Here is a 19,040-nt window from a genome sequence, read left to right as displayed (position 1 = left end):
ATATATACATGTAACAGAATATTATTCAGCCATAAGACAGAATGAAATGTTGTCATTTGCAACAATGTGGATGGAGCTAGAGAATATAACGCTAAGTGAAATAAGTCAGTCAGAGATAGATAAATACCACATGATTTCACTCATATGTGGAATTTAAGAAACAAATGAACAAAAGGAAAAGAGAGAAAGACAAACCAAGAAACAGACCCTTCTCTATAGAGAACAAATTGATGGTTATCAGAGGGGAGGTGGGTGCCAGGGAATGGGTAAAACGGAATGGGGATTACGGAGTGCACCTGTGATGAGCACAGGTGATGTATGGAAGTGTTGAATCACCATATTGTACACCTGAAACTAATATTACACTTAACTAACCGGACTTAAAAACTTAAAGAAAGAAAAGAGAAAGGTCTGCTTGTAAGGCTGGCCCTTGGCTGCCATCTGGGAACCTGGATTTCGGGAGGGTTCCCGCATTCTCTAAACGATGAGTGGCTCACTGTGCCTCAACTGTTCATGAACTTGGTTTATGCTGAATCTGCTTTCCTTCTGGGAGTCTGGAATTTTGTTATGTGCTGGGAAGAGGATGCCTACATTATCAGCTCCCAGTAAAAACCCTAGGTCTCTAATGAGCTTCCTTGATAGAAAATGTTTCACATCTGTTGTCACGACGTGCTGCTGGAGGATTAAGCGAGTTCTGTGTGACTCCACCAGGAGAGGACTCTTGGAAGCTTGTGCCTTGTTTCCTCTAGACTTTGCCACATGCCCCTCTTTCCTTTGTCAACCTTGTTCTATAGCCTCCCGTGGCAGTAAATCACAGCCATGAGTAAAACTAGATCCTGAGTCCCGTGAGTCCTCCTAGCAAATCACAGAACCTAAGGGTGGTCTTGGGAACCCCCTGCCCCAATGCCATTTATGCCACACTTCAGCCTAAATGAGTTAAACATCCCTGGTAGTATGATTAAATCATTGTGCATGTCAACAAAGACTTATTAGCACCAGCCATGCACTGCAGACACAAAAATCGATAAGACATGATCCCTCACCTTGTGGACTTACAGTACGCCCCCATGTCCCTAATTTTGAGGGCTTTTCTTTTATAAAAGAGAGGGAGAGAGGAAGAGCCACCCCCACATTTAGATAATATTAAAGGTCAGATTAGTAAGTACGTGTGCATAATATTGACTACGTAGTACTTTAGATTCTGATCTTCCAGGACCCACCTGGAGGGCCTCAAAGCAAATGTCTTTCCCTCCTTCTGTATGCACCCTGTCCTCTCTTCCAGAACTCATGTTCCACTTTGCACCTTCTCCCAGGAAGGCCATAGACTCCTTAAAGGCAAGGTCCACAATCTATTCTCTTTGTGCCCTACGCATACTCAACAAATGAACAGAGACAATGCCTGTTCATATGCCTCTTAATCTATTATTTCTAGAGTCCCCTGGACACACTCTGCAGGGGGAACTTCACTGACCAGCGAATCACAAAATTACTACTATTGGCTAACTGGCAACCAATCCTTTTCTATCCACCTCCATCTTTAAATGCCAGGTATCTGCAATCACACTGAGAGAGACCCGATGTCCCTTAGATTACCTCCTTTCCCAAGTCAGACCATCCGTATACATGCACCAGTGAGATTAAAAAGATAAGGATAAGGTGGCCGGAAGGCTCCTTCAACTACCTTCTAAAAGTTTCACAGTCCTCAAATAAGCTGTCTTTTACAATATGTTTCTCCCAATTACATGCCAAGGAATGATGCGTAAGGTAAATTCAGCCTTACCCACAACCAGGTCCCAGAAAACGTAAAAAACAAACAAAACCAAGCTAGGTGATCATAGCTAACGTTGGTCGTAGCACTGACCATATGGCAAGCACCGCTTTTAAAAAATAAACTTTTAACTTCAGAATAATTTTAGATTTATGGAAAAATTGTAAAGATGATATAGAGAATTCCCATATTCTTCATGTCCAGTTTCCCTATAATTAACATCTTACATTTGGCACAATTAATAAACCCATATTGATACATTATGATTAACTAAAGGTCATGCTTTATTCAGATTTCCTTAGCTTTTACCCCATATCCTCTTTCTGTCCAGGATCCCATCTAGGACAGCACTTTACATCAGTTGTATCTCCTTAGACCCCTGGTGGCTGTGACAGTTCCTCAGGCTTTTCTTGTCTTGTGACATCGACAGTTTTGAAGAGTACTGGTCAGGTATTTTATAACATGACCTTCTACTGGGATTTGCTGTTTTCTTCTGATTAGACTTGGGTTATGGGTTTGGGGAAGAAGATCGAAGTGCTGTGGTGCCATTTGAGCACATCAATCTAGGGCCCATGCTATCAACATGGCTTGTCACTGGTGATGTTGACCCGGATCACCAGGCCGGGGTAGTGTCTGTCAGTTACTCCACGGCAAAGTGACTTTCTCCCCACCCCCTCTGTACTGTACTCTTTGGGAAAAGTCACCGTGAGATCCTACACTTTGAGTGAGAAATAATGCTCCCCTCCTTGAGGGTGGAGCGCCCACATAAGTCACTTGGAATTCTTCCACATGGGAGCTTGTCTATTGTCATTTACTTAGGTAATACTTGATATCAGTATGGACCCACAAACACTTATTTGATACTTTGGGAGAATCCAATACTATTTATTGTGTTGTTCAACATGCTCCAGCTTTGACCACCGGGTGCCCATTCAGCTGGTTCCTGGGTCCCTTTGACACGCCCCCATCAACAAAGGATCTGTTTGTTTTTGAGTATTTTCTTACTTTCTGGTACTACAGAATCTTGCGTGTTCCCTGTCTCAGTCCTAGGACTAGCCATTTCTCCAAGAAGCCTCGATGCCTTTTACAGAATGGTATTTATTCATGTTTATTAAACACCAAATCTGAGCACAAGGTGCCAGACACCATTTTACACTAAATCATCTCAACAATCCCACACAATAGGGTACCCCATTAGCCCTATCTTACAAATGAGGTCAAGCAGCCTGCCCAAAGTCACATCAGTAAGCGGTAGGGCAGGGCTTTCAACCCGGGGAGTCTGACTGCAGAAGCCCTTTCCTGACCACAGTGCCCCTGCTGTCTCCCATGAGCAGAACACTATCACAAGGTGCCGACGAAGTCACTCCGATGCACTTATAAGAGCACTGACCTTGGCAAGAGCTCATTTTCAGCATAACTGGCTTGGCTAACAAGGTCCATGAGAAAGGCAGAGTCTGGGAGCCCCGGTGCCAATGATATAGGGACACAATCTTGGTGTGAGGGGCAGCGAAAGCACGAACTCCAGCTGTGAGTGCCATAACCCTCACGACCACCGAGTACCGTCTGGTAACTTTCAAATTTCCGATACAGTCAGTCCATCAGGCAATCTGGTCACTCGGTATTCCCTGGTGTCACCTACACTGAGCGGTAGCTTCGTGCCTTTTACAACGTTAGATGCTTGTTTTACAAAGTGGGAATAACTAGGGTTTTTTTCTTTTTTCTTTTTTTTTTTTTTTAAGTTTGAGAGAGAAAGCATTGCGTGCACAAGCAGGGGAGGGGCAGAGAGACAAGGAATCCCAGGCAGGCTGCGTGTTCCACGCTGAGCCCAACTCGGGGCTTGAGCTCATGACCTTGAGCTCATGACCTGAGCTGAAATCAAGAGCTGGCCGCTCAACCGACTGAGCCACCCAGGTGCCCCGACAACTAGCTCTTAAAACCTGTTCAAGCACATCCACCAGAATGGCTAAAATTAAAAAGGCTGGAAGTGCCAAGCGCCACATGAAGATGGGGACTCAACAGATCTCTCATATGCAGATAATGGGGATGAAAAACGGTATGGCCATCTCTCTCCCTCTGTCTCTCTTCCCCGCTCGTGCTCGCTTGCTCTCTCTCTCTCAGAAAGAAAGAAAGAAAAAGCAAGCAAGCAAGCATTTGTGGGGCACCCGGGCGGCTCAGTTGGTTGAGTGTCGGACTCTTGGTTTCAGCTCAGGTCATAGATCGCGGTCTCATGGGTTTGAGCCCCACGTTGGGCTCTGCGCACCGACCACGCAGAGACTGCTCAGGATTCTCCCTCTCTCTGCCCCTCGTCTGCTCATGCTCTGTCTCTCTCAAAAATAAATAAACTTAAAAAAAAATGCATCTGTGTATTTACCAGCCTTCCAGAAGGGGAGCGACTTTCACACAGAAGTTCAATAAACTGACAAAGAAGGAAGATACAGAGGTGAACCTAGCCACATGTTTTAACACGTTTACGTCAAAAACTTAACAAAATGTAAAGGCAAACCGTAATCTGAGAAAATACGTGCAACAAATATGAGAATAGCTAATATATTTAATTGTAAAGACAAGTTACAAAAAAATACTAGTATCTTTCAAAGAAAATGGGCAAAAGAGCATAAGATGATTCACTTAAAAGATAAAAGTGGCTCGGGGTGCCTGGGTGGCTCAGTGAGTTAAGAGTCCAACTTCGGCTCAGGTCATGATCTCACGGTTCTTGAGTTTGAGTCCAGAGTCGGGCCCTGTGCTGACAGCTCAGAGCCTGGAGCCTGCTTCAGATTCTGTGTCTCCCTCTCTCTCTCTGCCCCTCCCCTTCTCTCTCTCTCAAAAATAAACATACATTTAAAAAATTTTTTTAATTAAAAAAAAAAGGATAAAAGTAGCCAGTAGGGAAAACTATTGACACTTAGAGGAAAATAAAAAGAGCTGCCTTTTTTTTTTTTTTGAAAGAGAGAGAGAGAGACAGCGAGCGAGCAAGCAAGCAGGGGAGGGGCAGAGGGAGAGAGAAAGAGAATCTCAAGCAGGCTCCATGCGCAGTGCAGAGCCCGACGCAGGGCTCGACCTCACACCCTGGGATCATGACCTGAGCCGAAATCAAGAGTCGGACGTCCAACCGACTGAACTCCCCAGGAGCCCGCCCCCCCCCCTTTTTAAATAAGAGACTGTTCTATCTGTCAAACTGGCAGAGGTCCGCAACATGTGTATTCCACATAGGGGACAAGGCTGTGGTGGGGCAGCGGCCATGTGACGGCACAACTAATGGGGAAGGGAATGCGAACAGCAAGACCACCGAGAACATCTGCTACCTTGCCCAGAGACGACGGGCTTCCTGGGGAAAGGGTGTGTGGCAGACTCTCACTTTCTGAGGAATCATTCCGTATGTGTGAATATCCTGCAGTAAACACAAATTACTTGTTTAAGTAGGAAAAAGATATTAGAAAGAAAAGAGCCCATATCCTTTGGCTCAGCAATTCCACTTCCAGATTCTACCCCAAGGTACCAACAGAGACACAAAATTTATAGACAGAGATGTTCTTCATGGTGCCACACCAGTAAGAATGCTAAAAACTTAAAAATCTAGTATCAACGAATGATCTAATAATACTTTCAGCCGCAAGCTGAAATGATGCTTTTGGGTTGCCCGGGTGGCTCAGTTAGCTAAGCATTTGACTCTGGCTCAGGTGATGATCTCTCAGGTCATGAGTTCGAGCCCCGCGTCTGGCTCTGTGCTGACCCCTCAGAGCCTGGAGCTGCTTCTGATTCTGTCTCCCTCTCTCTCTCTGCCCCTCCCCCACTTATGCTCTCTCTCTCAAAAATAACCATTAAAAAAAAATGATGCTTTCAAATAACATTTAATGATATAGGGAAATGTTCAGGCATAATTTAGTGTTAAGTGAAAAAAGGATGGTAACCATCATGCAAATACACATACATGCAAGAAAAAGAATGGATATAAATATGTAAAATATTTTAAAGCACCTGTGTCTGGGTGGGATCAGTGATGACTTTAATTCTCCTGATTATTCTTTTCTATATTTTTCAATGTTCACAGTGAATATATATTTCTTTAAGTGTGTACGGGCATGGGCATTCTCAAGACCTTTCAGAAATCAGGGAACTCGGCCAACCGCCAAAAGAAACACGAGCTCAAAATGAACTGTCTTGAGACTACAGTAGCACTTTAAAGGGAGACAGACGGGAAGCTTCCGGGAGGGAGGAAAACCAGTTACTTTAAAGTCAGGCTGTGGCCTGAGGTATTCGATTTGAGAAGGGAAGGGAAGTTTTACACGATAAACTCCAGTTTGTATTTCATCACAGACAGGTTAAATAGACTTACTTAAAACAAAACAGAACAGAACAAAACCAGTCAACTGTTTGCTTGAAAGTGGCTTAAGTACAAACTCGGAACGTGTGCCAACATCCCAAGCCGGCTCCAGCCCATCACGATGAGCAGGTGATAAGCAGAATCCAGGCTCCGGAGATGGCCATGGGGGATAAAAGGTCACTTATTTCCCCCACGACCCCTTCAATAGAAAGGCTGGGTGTAAATCAAGAATGAAACGCAGAGGAGAGAAAAAAGAGAAACACCTTTATGGAAAAAAAAAAAAAAGAAAGAAAACCTAGGAAACGTATCTTCCTATTCTCTCCAGCAGGATCTGGCATATTTTCACAGGCCTTTAATTTAGATGAGGGACATTAAGAATACACAAAGCCCAACACCGGGCTGTGCTAGGAAAAAAAACAAAAAAAACAAAAAACAAAAAATCCTGCCCCACATTAAGGGGAATAGACAAAATAAACAGTCACCAAAAAAACCCCAAAACCACCCAGCCTCAAGGACAAAGAGGAATTACCTGATATAGCTGCCTGAAAGGGCAGAAAGAGGAAGGTAGATGAGGCTGTTGGCATTAAGATTCTATTCATTTTTATGAAACCAAGTCTTGTTTGTTTAAGTGGAATTTAAGCCTATTTAACGCATGAAAGTGGAAGTCAAATTCACTTTTTGTGAAAAGGGACACTCATCATGCTCAAATCCAAACATTTGTATTTTAAGCACTGCTTCTAAAGATCTTAATCAAGGCAGGTGATAGGCATCAGCTATGGGGCGTCACCAGTGGAGGGATGAAAAGAATTGGGGAAGGTTAATTACGGAGCACAACTCTCAACTAGAGTTGGAAGGAAGGGGATCCAGCTTCTAATTTCCACTCTCTTTGAGAGATTAAGTAACTCAAACCAAATTACTAAAACAAGGTCAGGAATCAAGGAAGAGGGCTGTACCCAATTAATTACTTGGTGTAGTAAACTGTGACCTGAATTACCGAACATCACGAAAACACAAAAGGACATAAAATTATTCATAAACCCATAAAAATTTTTCACTCAAATTGCAGCCTTTAATCCAGTAAGTCGACTGCTAGGAATGTATGCCACTGGTAAACATGAAGAATTACAAAAAAAACAAAACAAAACAAACAATGCTCAAACAAAACAATGCTCAAACATCGTCATTGAAGAATCATCCTAGAAAGCTACACTGAAACATATTTACTACAATCCCATATAGTGTGAGGCATCTGTTTAAGAGACACACACATATTCACACATACATATACAGATACATACATCTATGTATGTACACCTATGTATCTGTATATGTACACACACACACACAATATGCAAAGATTTATGGAAGTACATCTGGGGAAATGTTAACCAGGACTGACTCTGTCAAGCAGAGGAGGGTCCCAAGACTAACTTCAAACTTTTCACTGTTTCGGTGTATCACAAAGCCAGTATTACTTTTACTTAATTTTGTTTTAATTTAAAGAGAAAAAATAAATAAAAAGTTGCTAGTTGATGCATCTATTTTAACGTTTATTTATTTTGGAGACAGAGAGAGACAGAGCATGAACGAGGGAGGGTCACAGAGAGAGGGAGACACAGAATCTGAAACAGGCTCCAGGCTCCGAGCTGTCAGCACAGAGCCCGACACGGGGCTCGAACCCACGGACCATGAGATCATGACCTGAGCCGAAGTCAGACGCCTAACCGACCGAGCCACCCAGGCGCCCCTAGTTGATGCATCTATTTATAAAAACAGAAGGTGAGAGGCGCACTAGAAAGGGAGAGTGACACAAGAGTATTTGAGGTTTCCTGTGACTTTGGTTCTATAAAAATACATTTATGAGGGACACGAAGCTGAAGCGTCTGCAATAACAACAGATACTTTAAAAAATTCTTTGTGATATAATAGGAAAATGGTGACTGCCTTCAGAACACATAGGGTTTTTTCTCCTTTTATAAGTATGTTTTGAATAATCCATTGAAATGTTCAGACAGTAAAAAAAAATGGGCACTTGCACTAGGTTAGATAACAGTAAATTCCTTCCAAGTAAGGATCTGTCATTCTTTCCCCTTCTACACCCCTGCTTTCATCCACCGGGAGAGCAAATAAGAACTCACTTATAATTATCACTTACCAGACACTACGCTGTGAGCTTTACACAGCCGATCTCATTTAATCTTTGAAATGACCCTATAAAATAGGTATTCTTATGCTAAACAGGCACAAACAGGTTTATACTAACCAGGCTAGACGAGTGTGGAGGAGCGCCTGGTTGGCTCAGTGGGTGGAGTGCATGACTCTTGATCTCTGGGTCGTGAACTCAAGCCCCACGAGGGGTGTAGAGATTACTTAAAATGAAAGTCTTCTACATCAATCAATCTATCCATCTAAGTGTGGAGGATTTTATTTTCCAAAGGTGGGAGCTTCTAGATAGCGCACGCCACAAGCTCGTCTTAGTACGTACCTATGCCACTCCTCCCTCAAGAGGTGCGATCTACGTTCTCTACGCTCAACTCTGGGGGATGCGGAGGGGACGCTATGACATTCCCGAGGCTAGGTCAGAGAAGGTCATGCTGCTCCCACCTCGCACCCTTGGGACACTGATCCTCAGAACCCAAGTGCCACCCCGCGAGGAAGGTCAAGGCACGTGGAGGCAGTAGCGTTCCAGCTGACAGGCCACGCGAAGGTCCCAGGGGACAGCCAGCGTCAGCCGCCAGACACAAGAGTGGCAAACTTCGGAGAGGACTCCAGCCCCAGCCCCAATCCAGCTGCGACTGCAGGAGAGGATCCAAGTGAGGCCTGCCTAGCTGAGCCCAGGCCACCCACAGGACCACGAGAGATGAGTTTGTTGGTATCGCCAGCCACCAAGTTGGGGTGATTTGTCAGGAAGCAATAAATAACCAGAATAATGAAGAAAGAAAGGTCAGTAACCTGCGGGAGACCGCCATGTCTGCCCGGCTCTTAAGCCCATGCTCATAACAACTTTCCTGTGTTACTCCCTGCTCCCTACAACTGCACATGATGCAAAACAATAAGAAGGCCACCTTCACAGAATGCTCAATAATACATCCCTAAACACGTGGGCCTTGCCTAGAAAACAAGGTAGAAAATACACGTAGAAAACCATAAAATGAAGACCAACATGATGACCTAGCGTTCCTGACCCCACTCTGACCCCAGGCTAGGAGTCCAATTTCACCATTACTCACTTTTCCTATTCATTCTACTTCCATGACTCTGTCTCTGTCACTTCCTGTTCTGGAATATTTTTTCTCCATCGTTAAATATTTGTCAAGCATTGAATTGATCAGGATGTACACCCACGTGACAATAGGTTTCACCAGTACTCAGACTGGATTTTAAAGTAGAAGAATGAAGATGTAACACTAAACCAACTAATTGAACACTACCAACATGGCCATTTAAAAGAACATATCCAATAATACCCACTAAAAAAAAAAAAGACAGGGGCGCCTGGGTGGCGCAGTCGGTTAAGCCTCCGACTTCAGCCAGGTCACGATCTCGCGGTCCGGGAGTTCGAGCCCCGCGTCAGGCTCTGGGCTGATGGCTCGGAGCCTGGAGCCTGTTTCCGATTCTGTGTCTCCCTCTCTCTCTGCCCCTCCCCCGTTCATGCTCTGTCTCTGTCTGTCCCAAAAATAAATAAACGTTGAAAAAAAAAAAAAGACAAAAAACAAAAAACAAACACCCAAAGGTTTAAAGGACATTTAAAAAATGCAAGTATTTACATACATAAAATGTTTATATGAGGGGCGCCTGCGTGGCTCAGTCAGTTAAGCATCCAACTCCTGATTTCAGCCCAGGTCATGATCTCACAGTTTGTGAGTTCAAGTCCTGTGTCGGGCTCTGCACTGACGGTGCGAAGCTTGCTTGGGATTCTCTCCTTCCTTCTCTTTCTCTGCCGGTGCTCGCTCTCTCTCTCTCTCTCAAAAATAAATAAACTTTAGGGGCGCCTGGGTGGCGCAGTCGGTTAAGTGTCCGACTTCAGCCAGGTCACGATCTCGCGGTCCGTGAGTTCGAGCCCCGCGTCAGGCTCTGGGCTGATGGCTCGGAGCCTGGAGCCTGTTTCCGATTCTGTGTCTCCCTCTCTCTCTGCCCCTCCCCCGTTCATGCTCTGTCTCTCTCTGTCCCAAAAAAATAAATAAATGTTGAAAAAAAAAATTTAAAAAAAAAAAATAAATAAATAAACTTTAAAAAATAAATAAATAAAATGTTTTATGTATAATATGTGTTATTTATTGTTAGAGTATACAATATATAATGCCAGCATTAACGTTTAAAAGGGGGGATAGGGGCACCTGGCTGGCTCAGTCAGTAGGGCCTGTGACTCAGGGTTGTAAGTTCAAGTCCCACGTTGGGTATAGAGATTACTTAAAAATAAATCTTGGAGCACCTGGGTGTCTCAGTTGGTTAAGTGTCTGACCCCGGCTCAGGTCATGATCTCACAGTTTGCTTCGTGAGTTTGAGCCCCGCATCAGGCTCTCTGCTGTCAGCACAGAGCCCGCTTTGGATCATCTGTCCCCCTTTCCCACTTGTGTGCGTGCTCTCTCTCTCTCTCTCTCAAAAATAAATAACTTTGAAAAAAATAAATTCTTATCAAAAATAAGTAAAAGGGGGGGATGGACACATTTACATATGCTGATACAGATTACATTACATATACAGATACACATTTATATAAACAGAGAGACTTAAGTGAAACTGTAAGAGTGGTAACCTCTAGCACAGGGGCAGGAAAGGTCTAAGAGGCAAAAGTGAATAAATGGAATGATCAAATGATCAAACCTAACTTCAACAAAACTGGAGACACACTGACAGAGACACAACCTCACCTCTGACGTATTTTTGACCAAAATATTTAAGCTAAAGCTAATCATGAGGAAACAATCAGATAAATCCAAATTGAAGGACATTCTGCAAAATCCATGGCCTGAATTCTTAAAAAAATGTCATGAAACACACAGAAGGCAGAACAGTGTGCCAGTTTAAAGGAGGCCAAAGAGATATGACAACAAAATGCGATTTGTGCTTTTTGATTAGATGCCAGAAAAAATAAAAACACCTATAATGGATGTTATTGGGATAACTGGGAAAATTTGAAATATAGGCTGCATATTGGATAAGAGTACTATATATATCAAGATGTTGTTTGTACTGTGATTATGTAAAATGTCACTGTTCTTAGTAGATACCCACTGAATTATTAGTGGTGAAAAGTACTGATGTGCACTAACGCAAAACGCTCCGCGAAATAAACACTGTACATAATTTAGAGTGTGCAAGTAAGCAGGCACACAAAAGGCAAAATGGTGCATTTAGGTGAAAGATTTATAAACAGTCAATGAATTCTTCTTGCAACTTTCATACAGATTCAAAATTCTGACAGTAAATAGTTGGGAAGGAAAAAAGGAAAAAAATATGTGTATATGAGTCCACACTATAAGTAAAAATGTAAATAAAGCCTTTTGTAGGCCTTGTGTTCTAACTACAGCTTTGGGTGCATTAATGAAAAAGAAAAACCTGTAAACAATAGCCCCAAAGAAAATAAGAATGTCTTGTAAAGTATGAACGGGGTAAATTATTTTAAATATCTTTGTTTCACAATTTATGCCATAATCAATTACCAATGGACACTTAGAGTACAATGCAAATTTCACATTGCAAGTATACGTAATTAAATCTTTTCACGGCAAAGGAGGTCCGAATTTTTCCATACCTCTAGCAGAAATACAGATCTGTACAGTAATGTGTAAAAAAAAAAAAAAGAAAAAAAAAAAGCCCATCCAAGTTGGTTGCAGTTCAGTTACTCATAATCCACGAATCCAAGCATAGGTAAAATTTTTACCGTTACATTTTCTAGGACGACCACTTCATTTCCCAACTTCCCAGTAACACTTTCACCAAAAGGTTGTTTCAAAATCCCTATAAAAATAGTTCCAGTAAAAACACTACTGTTTGACCCAAAAAAATAAAATAGCCCATCTTTCCTCTCATTTTCCCCTAAACCGATGTCATTACAGGGCAGAAAGCCGCACAGTAACCGCTCACTACCTTACTGCCGAATGTTCAAGAATCCCAGTTTCAGTCCAGCGTGCAACAACAACAAAACCTTCAAAACTTGTTACATAACCTCCACACCAAAATATGCCTGGGAGGTCTGGGGCTGGGGTGGGGGGGGATCGCTCTGAGACCCCACCGCCCCCAAGCCCGCCTCGAACCCCCGGAGGCGCCGGCTTCTGACAGTCCCGGGAGGTTCGGGGTCCCCACACGCTGCGCCTTCCCGGCCTGCCGAGTGGACCCACCACCCTGGTGACCAGACCCTGCCCCTTCGTACCCTCCCAAGACCCCAACCCCCCGACCCCCGCCGTTCGCCCTCGCGTCCCCGCCCCTCCCCGGCCCCGCTCACTCTTCATCCTGGATGCGGAAGCCGACGACAAGCCCTTGCCGACACTGGGCGGAGAAGAAAGGGGCAGAAAGGGAGGCCCCCTGGCTTCCACTCCTCTGAGGCAGGGTCCCGAACCAGGACCTCCGCGCTGGCTCCTCGACAGAGAGCGTTAGGATCCGGCCGCCATGTTGTATCGCTGTCACCCTAGCAACCATCAGGCCCCGGACGCCCAGAGGCCGCCTCCCGCGCGTGCGCAAAACACCACGTCCGCATCTGTCGGTCCAAAGTGTACGCGTGCGCAGTGCGGCCCGCCTCCTTAGTCTGGTTGCTAAGCAACCTCCCTCGCCGCTTTTGGTTAGCAATTCTCCGCCTCTGAGTGCAGGCGACCTTCCGGGATCGCTATTCCCAGCCTGCCTGAGAATTTAGCCATGTGATACCTATTGCTGGAACTGGGCTGGGGACGCGCTAAATAACTGTCAGTTGATACTGTTCCTTGCCGTCTCATCCTGCGCTTGATCATCTCCTATCTAGTCTGGAACACAGAGGTTCATTTGTAAGTTTTTCTTTTTAATTCAGCAAGCGTTTATTGAGCCCAGGGTACTGTTGCAGGCTTTGGGACTATAAAGGAGGGCAGTGTGGACAGGGTCCCTGACTTCCTGACACTTATATTGCAGTGTAAAGTTGAAGGAATGAATATGTGAATAAACTCTGTGCAAATAGGGTGACTTGATAACCGAAAGGTGACTAGCCCTCCGGAAACTAACAGTGCGCTAAAAATAACAACTATATGTACTGGTGTAGCGCTTTATGAAGCTCATTGTCATGTATTTGCTTTTTTCATCCCCACAACTACTCCCTTAGGTCAGGTATTCCTATTTTTTCCAATTACTTTTTGAAATTAAAGAAGTAAAACGTGTCCTTTTGGGGGGGGGAATCAAAATACAGAAATATATCAAGTAAAATTTGAAATAATCCCTTCGAAGCATTTACATCCTTCTCACTCCCCATCCTCCCCAGAATTAACCACTGGCAACAGTTGAGTGGCATCTTTTGGGAATTTCTGTGCATGAATTTGGACAGACTTTCCCCACAATTGAAAATCATGGGTATCCTTCTATAATTTGCTTTTATTTCCCCCACTTAATAAACCGTAGTCATCTTTTAATATTAGGACATGGAGAGCTCCCCTGTGCTTTTTAACTGGTGCATAATATTCCACAGTATGGATATACTCTCATTTTTTAACCATTTCCCTATTTATGTTTCTTATTTTTACTGTTACGAACAATACTTCAGAAAATACCCTTGTGTGTATCTTTGAGCACACATATGCCTGTTTCTGTTGGAGTTGATAGGTCATAAGGCATCGATAATTTAATTGTGGGCTGATGTGAAATAATTCTCCAAAAATACTGTGCCAACACAGAAAGATCTATACCTGAATTCCCTCCCCCCCACACACATTTGCATGGGACACAGGATGTCTACAAAGATTAAGAAGCCATTCATCTCTTCCCCTTTGCTACCATTGCTGGAACCGCAGCAGGCAAGCTTTGGCCTGCCGACTGCAACCAAAATGAAGTTCAATCCGTTTGTGACTTCTGACCGGAGCAAGAACCATACCCGGCATTTCAGTGCACCTTCCCACATTCGCAGGAAATTTATGTCTTCCCCTCTTTCCAAAGAGCTGAGACAGAAGTACTACGTTGGATCCATGCCCATCCGGAAGGATGATGAAGTACAGGTTGGGTGAGGACACGACAAAGGTCGGCAAATTGGCAAAGTCGTCCAGGCTTACAGGAAGAAATTCACGTCATCTACACTGAACGAGTACAGCGAGAGAAGGCAAATGGCACGACTGTCCACGTGGGCATCCACCCAGCGAGGTGGTCATCACTAGACTGAAACTGGACAAAGACCCAAAAATACCCTTGAATGCAAAGCCACGTCTCACTAAGTTGGAAAGGAAAGGGGCAAATATAAGGAAGAAACAATCAAAAAGACACAGGAACAAAGTAATCTTATATACGACATTTAATAAAAACTGTTATGGGGGCGCCTGGGTGGCTCAGTCAGTTAAGCCTCCGACTTTGGCTGAGATCATGATCTCACAGTTTGTGCGTTCAAGCCCTGCATTGGGCTCTGTGCTGACAGCTCAGAGCCTGGAGCCTGCTTCGGATTCTGTGCCCCCCTCTCTCTCTGCCCCTCCCCAACTTGTGCTCTCTCTCTGTCTCTCAAGAATAAATAAACGTTAAAAAAAAAAAAAACACACAAACTGTTACAATGGAAAAAAAAAAAGCCACTCAGGAAAAGATCAAAACATAACAATGTGCAATTTTTAACTTCTTTATGGTTCCCAATCCTTTTCTGCTGTCCTCCCCTGAGGACATAATCTCTTCTCCATTGGCTGGCAGCTTTCTCCTCTCTAAGCCACTGCACATGAGCCCCGAATGCTTCCACTGTTGGCCTAGGCCACTTTCACCCGCCCCCTGCCCTCTGGATCCCACCTCAGCAGGGGGCAAACCACCTGCCCGGGTGCACTCTACCCTCAATATTCTCTTCCTCCCAGTCCCACAAGACACCTCAGTTTCCTGCACACCCCTCCTCCTTTTTCTACCCACCTTACCTTTTGCTGGTTCCAGCCTCCTTCCAGCCCTAGTCTGACCAAGTCTCTACAGGTGCCTGTCTGTCATTTATAAGATAAATCCACATTTCTCACCCCATACACAATCTCCCCCCACCTGAAATCTTCAGGCCCACACCTTTGCCCATCCTATCTTCCTTTCACGTCTTTGGGCCTGAATTCATTTTGGTTTAGAAAGTTATTTCTTCTTCCTCAAATAACGTCTTAAATATACTTGACATATATTTAATTAACAAAATTATAATTTACATTAATATATTATTATTAGTCCCATCTTTCAAACACTGCTGCAGTGATCAACCCTGTAAATACATAATTTCCTATATGTCCATGTGTACCCAGAGGAGAAATTCCTAAAGTGGAGCTTTGGGGTCAAGGGCATCTACTCTGAAATCTTTAACTTCTTTTTAAAAAGCTGAGTCAAGTTCACATGACATAGAATTAACCGCTTTAAAGTGCGACATTTAGTACATTCACGGTGTTGTGCAGCCATCACCTCTATCTAGTTTGGAAATAGCCCAATCACCCCAGAAGGAAGCCCTGCTCCCATTAAGCAGCCACATGATGCTAAGTGGAAGAAGCCACACACTAAAAGCCACGTGTGTATTGTAGGATTCCATTTATCGGAAATGTCCAGAATAGGCAAATCCCGTAGAGACAGAAAGTAGATTAGTGGTTGCCCAAGGGCTGGGGGAGGGAGAGGAGAAGGACTGCTCATGGAGACAGGGTTTCTTTCTGTGGTGATGACAATGTTCTGGAATTCGATTGTGGTGATGGTTGCACAACTTTGTAATAATTACTGAATTGTACATATTAAATGGTTAAGAATGGTAGGTGGGGGCACCTGGGTGCTTCAGTCAGTTGAACATCGGACTCTTGATCTCAGGTCAGCTCGTGATCTCACGGTTTGTGGGGTTGAGCCTCACCTTGGGCTCTGTGCTGATGTCGAGGGGATTCTCGATGCTGCTTGGGATTCTCTGTGTCTGCCCCTCCCCTGCTCATGCTCTCTCTGTCTCTCTCAAATGAATACACTTTAAAAAAATATGTGAGGGGCGCCTGGGTGGCGCAGTCGGTTAAGCGTCCGACTTCAGCCAGGTCACGATCTCGCGGTCCGTGAGTTCAAGCCCCGCGTCGGGCTCTGGGCTGATGGCTCGGAGCCTGGAGCCTGTTTCCGATTCTGTGTCTCCCTCTCTCTCTGCCCCTCCCCAATTCATGCTCTGTCTCTCTCTGTCCCAAAAATAAATAAAAACGTTGAAAAAAAAATTTAAAAAAAAATATGTGAATTTTATCTCAAAATAAATTGAAAAAACCACGAAGGGTGCTTTTTGCTGGTGCTGCTGTTAATGGTGCTATCTTTGTTAGCTCTGAAAACCCACATCTAATTCCTGTAGGCCACTGGGATTTGATCTCTCCCTGTCTCCTTGTGGCCTTTCCCTCTATCTTGGGACTTTGTCACATTTATCTTTCTGTCTCTTTCATACGCTTTTTTTTCTTTTTAATGTTTTTTTCAGAGAGAGAACGTGCAAGCGGGGGAGGGGCAAAGAGAGGGAGGCACAGAATCCGAAGCGGGCTCCAGGCTTTGAGCTGTCAGCACAGAACCCGACGAAGGGCTTGAACCCACAGCCTGGGAGATCGTGACCTGAGCCAAAGGCAGACACTTAACCAGCTGAGCCACCCAGGCGCCCCTCTTTTCATATGCTTCTTCTGCCCCTTAGGTTCTAAGCTCCTTGGGCCGCCCACCTCTTATCTTCCCTGCAGGCAAAGGATGTTACCGGATAGTCACTGAGTTCCTGTTAAATAGATGAACAGGTGAATGCATTTTGGCAGGTGAGCCCCAGCCCTATTGTTTGTGATTGCCATGGCTGCGGGATCTTCTGCTCATTTTCATCATGGATGAGTGGCTCCGGGTAGTGACACTGTAAAGACCAGTGTGCTTACCCAGGCACGCAGGGGCGGCTGGACTTCAACCCTCACCAGCTGGTCCAGCCCACCACCCTGGCATGCAACCTGCACCTGGTGTGTGAACGCCCGGGGGGGTGGGGGGGGTGGGAAAGGGCCTCCAGAATGAAAGATCAAAGGATACAAATGGGGTACCTTAGCAGGAAGTTTACAGAAGGGGGACTTGTGAAAGGTTTTGCCTAGAGCAGTGATTCTTAAGCTTTAGCGGCACCCAAAATCACCTGCCTTCAGGTGATTGTGATTTGTTGAACCCAGGTTGCCACGCCCCACTCCCAAAATTTCTCACCTGTAATTCTGGGGTGGGGCTCAATAATTTGCATCTCTAACAGGATCCCAGGTGATGCTGCTGCTGCACCAGTGACCATAGTTTGAGGACCACTGGCCTAGATAAGTCCTCGCTCTTTCTTTAATTCTAAACAGACTAGGAAACGCTACTTCGAAAAAAGCAATTGCTGTGGATCCGTGTCTCCCTATTGAAACATTCTCAAACACCACGCCTGGGCGTCCGTCTTCTTGGTTTGTGTCTGTGTGGGCTGGTCACCTGCTTCCCTGGACCATTTGTGCCCTAAATGACAAGGAGAAGAATTGACCGCTAAGAAACAATGGGTCACGAGCCCTTCACCTGTCCAGCACACAGAGACAGCAGCCAGGCTCTACGACATACTCAAAGGATGCTTGCAAAATGGAACCACCCTGTACCTTAGAGCTCCCCCTTGGAAACTGCTCGAACACTACCTAATGACAGCCACTGGAGCTTTTTGGTTCATTCTAAAACTGTTCCTTGCACAGTTCAGCCCGTATCCTAGCATTAGCTTTTCCCTATTTTCCAATGTCAAGAGATTCAGCCATGAGGCTGTGTTTAAAAGTTATGTGTCCTGGGGCGCCTGGGGGGCTCAGTTGGTTAAGCGTCTGACTATGGCTCAGGTCATGATCTCCCGGTTTGTGGATTTGAGCCCCACATCAGGCTCTGTGCTGACAGCTCAGAGCCTGAAGCCTGCTTCGGATTCTGTGTCTCCCTCTCTCTGCCACCCCCCCCCACCCGGTGTCTCTCTCTCTCTCTCTCTCTCTCTCTCTCTCTCTCTCTCTTTCTTTCTCTCTCAAAAATAAACATTAAAAATTGAAAAAATTTTTAATAAAAGATATGTGTTCTGGGGCGCCTGGGTGGCTCAGTTGGTTGAGCGGCCGACTTCGGCTCAGGTCACAATCTCACAGTCCGTGAGTTCGAGCCCCGCGTCGGGCTCTGTGCTGACAACTCGGAGCCTGGAGCCTGTTTCGGATTCTGTGTCTCCCTCTCTCTGACCCTCCCCCGTTCATGCTCTGTCTCTCTCTGTCTCAAAAATAAATAAACGTTAAAAAAAATTAAAAAAAAAATGTGTTCTTCTGCTGAGCATCTTAATAAGTGTTCCAACCAGGAAATAGGCAGAAGTTAGAAAAATTAGAGATGACAGAAATTTCAAATGTGTTAACACTGGTAAGGTGGGCAGATACAAATCCACCTGAAGATATTAGAAATTAGATTCATTTTAGAAAATAATAAATATATCTCAGAGGAAACGAAGCTAACAGGGATATAAAATAAAGAGCACAAGAATATTGGCCACTCAAATTAACATGAAAAATGGTAACTAACCAAGGGTGTAATGTGTGATGTGAACACAAAAATAGATAAACTTCCGACTCAGAGAGTCTATGCACATCTCTGAGAAGAAGGCATTTGGAACAACAGATATCTTATAAAGCTTAAGAAGAGGTTTCCTAAGAGGAGAACGGAAAGAATTAAAATTCAACCCTTAAAGTCATAGAGAGGAAAATCACACCAGGGAACCCCTGTCCAATCACTGGACCACCATTTTCTCATTTCTGTAGCATGGGGTTAAAAGCACCCACTCCAAAGGGCGGTTGTGCAGATGAAGTCAGATGTCTG

General features: G+C 44.6%; 1 protein-coding gene and 1 pseudogene across 1 annotated transcript in view; one reads left to right on the top strand and one right to left on the bottom strand.

Annotated features, from left to right (window-relative positions):
* MOK (MOK protein kinase) overlaps positions 1-12,728 on the bottom strand; it is a 60,990-nt gene extending 48,262 nt beyond the window's left edge. The window contains exon 1 of the mRNA XM_047079813.1: positions 12,535-12,728. Coding sequence (XP_046935769.1) covers positions 12,535-12,728 — 194 coding nt within the window. The remainder of the gene's footprint in view (positions 1-12,534) is intronic.
* Positions 12,729-14,089: 1,361 nt separating this feature from the next.
* On the top strand, positions 14,090-14,551 carry LOC124512421 (60S ribosomal protein L26-like; annotated as a pseudogene).
* Positions 14,552-19,040: the final 4,489 nt, after the last annotated feature.

This window comes from Lynx rufus, unplaced genomic scaffold (assembly GCF_022079265.1).
Source record: "Lynx rufus isolate CCGP_SWC_20201006 ecotype Redwood Valley unplaced genomic scaffold, mLynRuf1.p SCAF_17, whole genome shotgun sequence".
NCBI lineage: Eukaryota > Metazoa > Chordata > Mammalia > Carnivora > Felidae > Lynx > Lynx rufus.
This window is presented reverse-complemented; position numbering and strand designations above follow the sequence as displayed.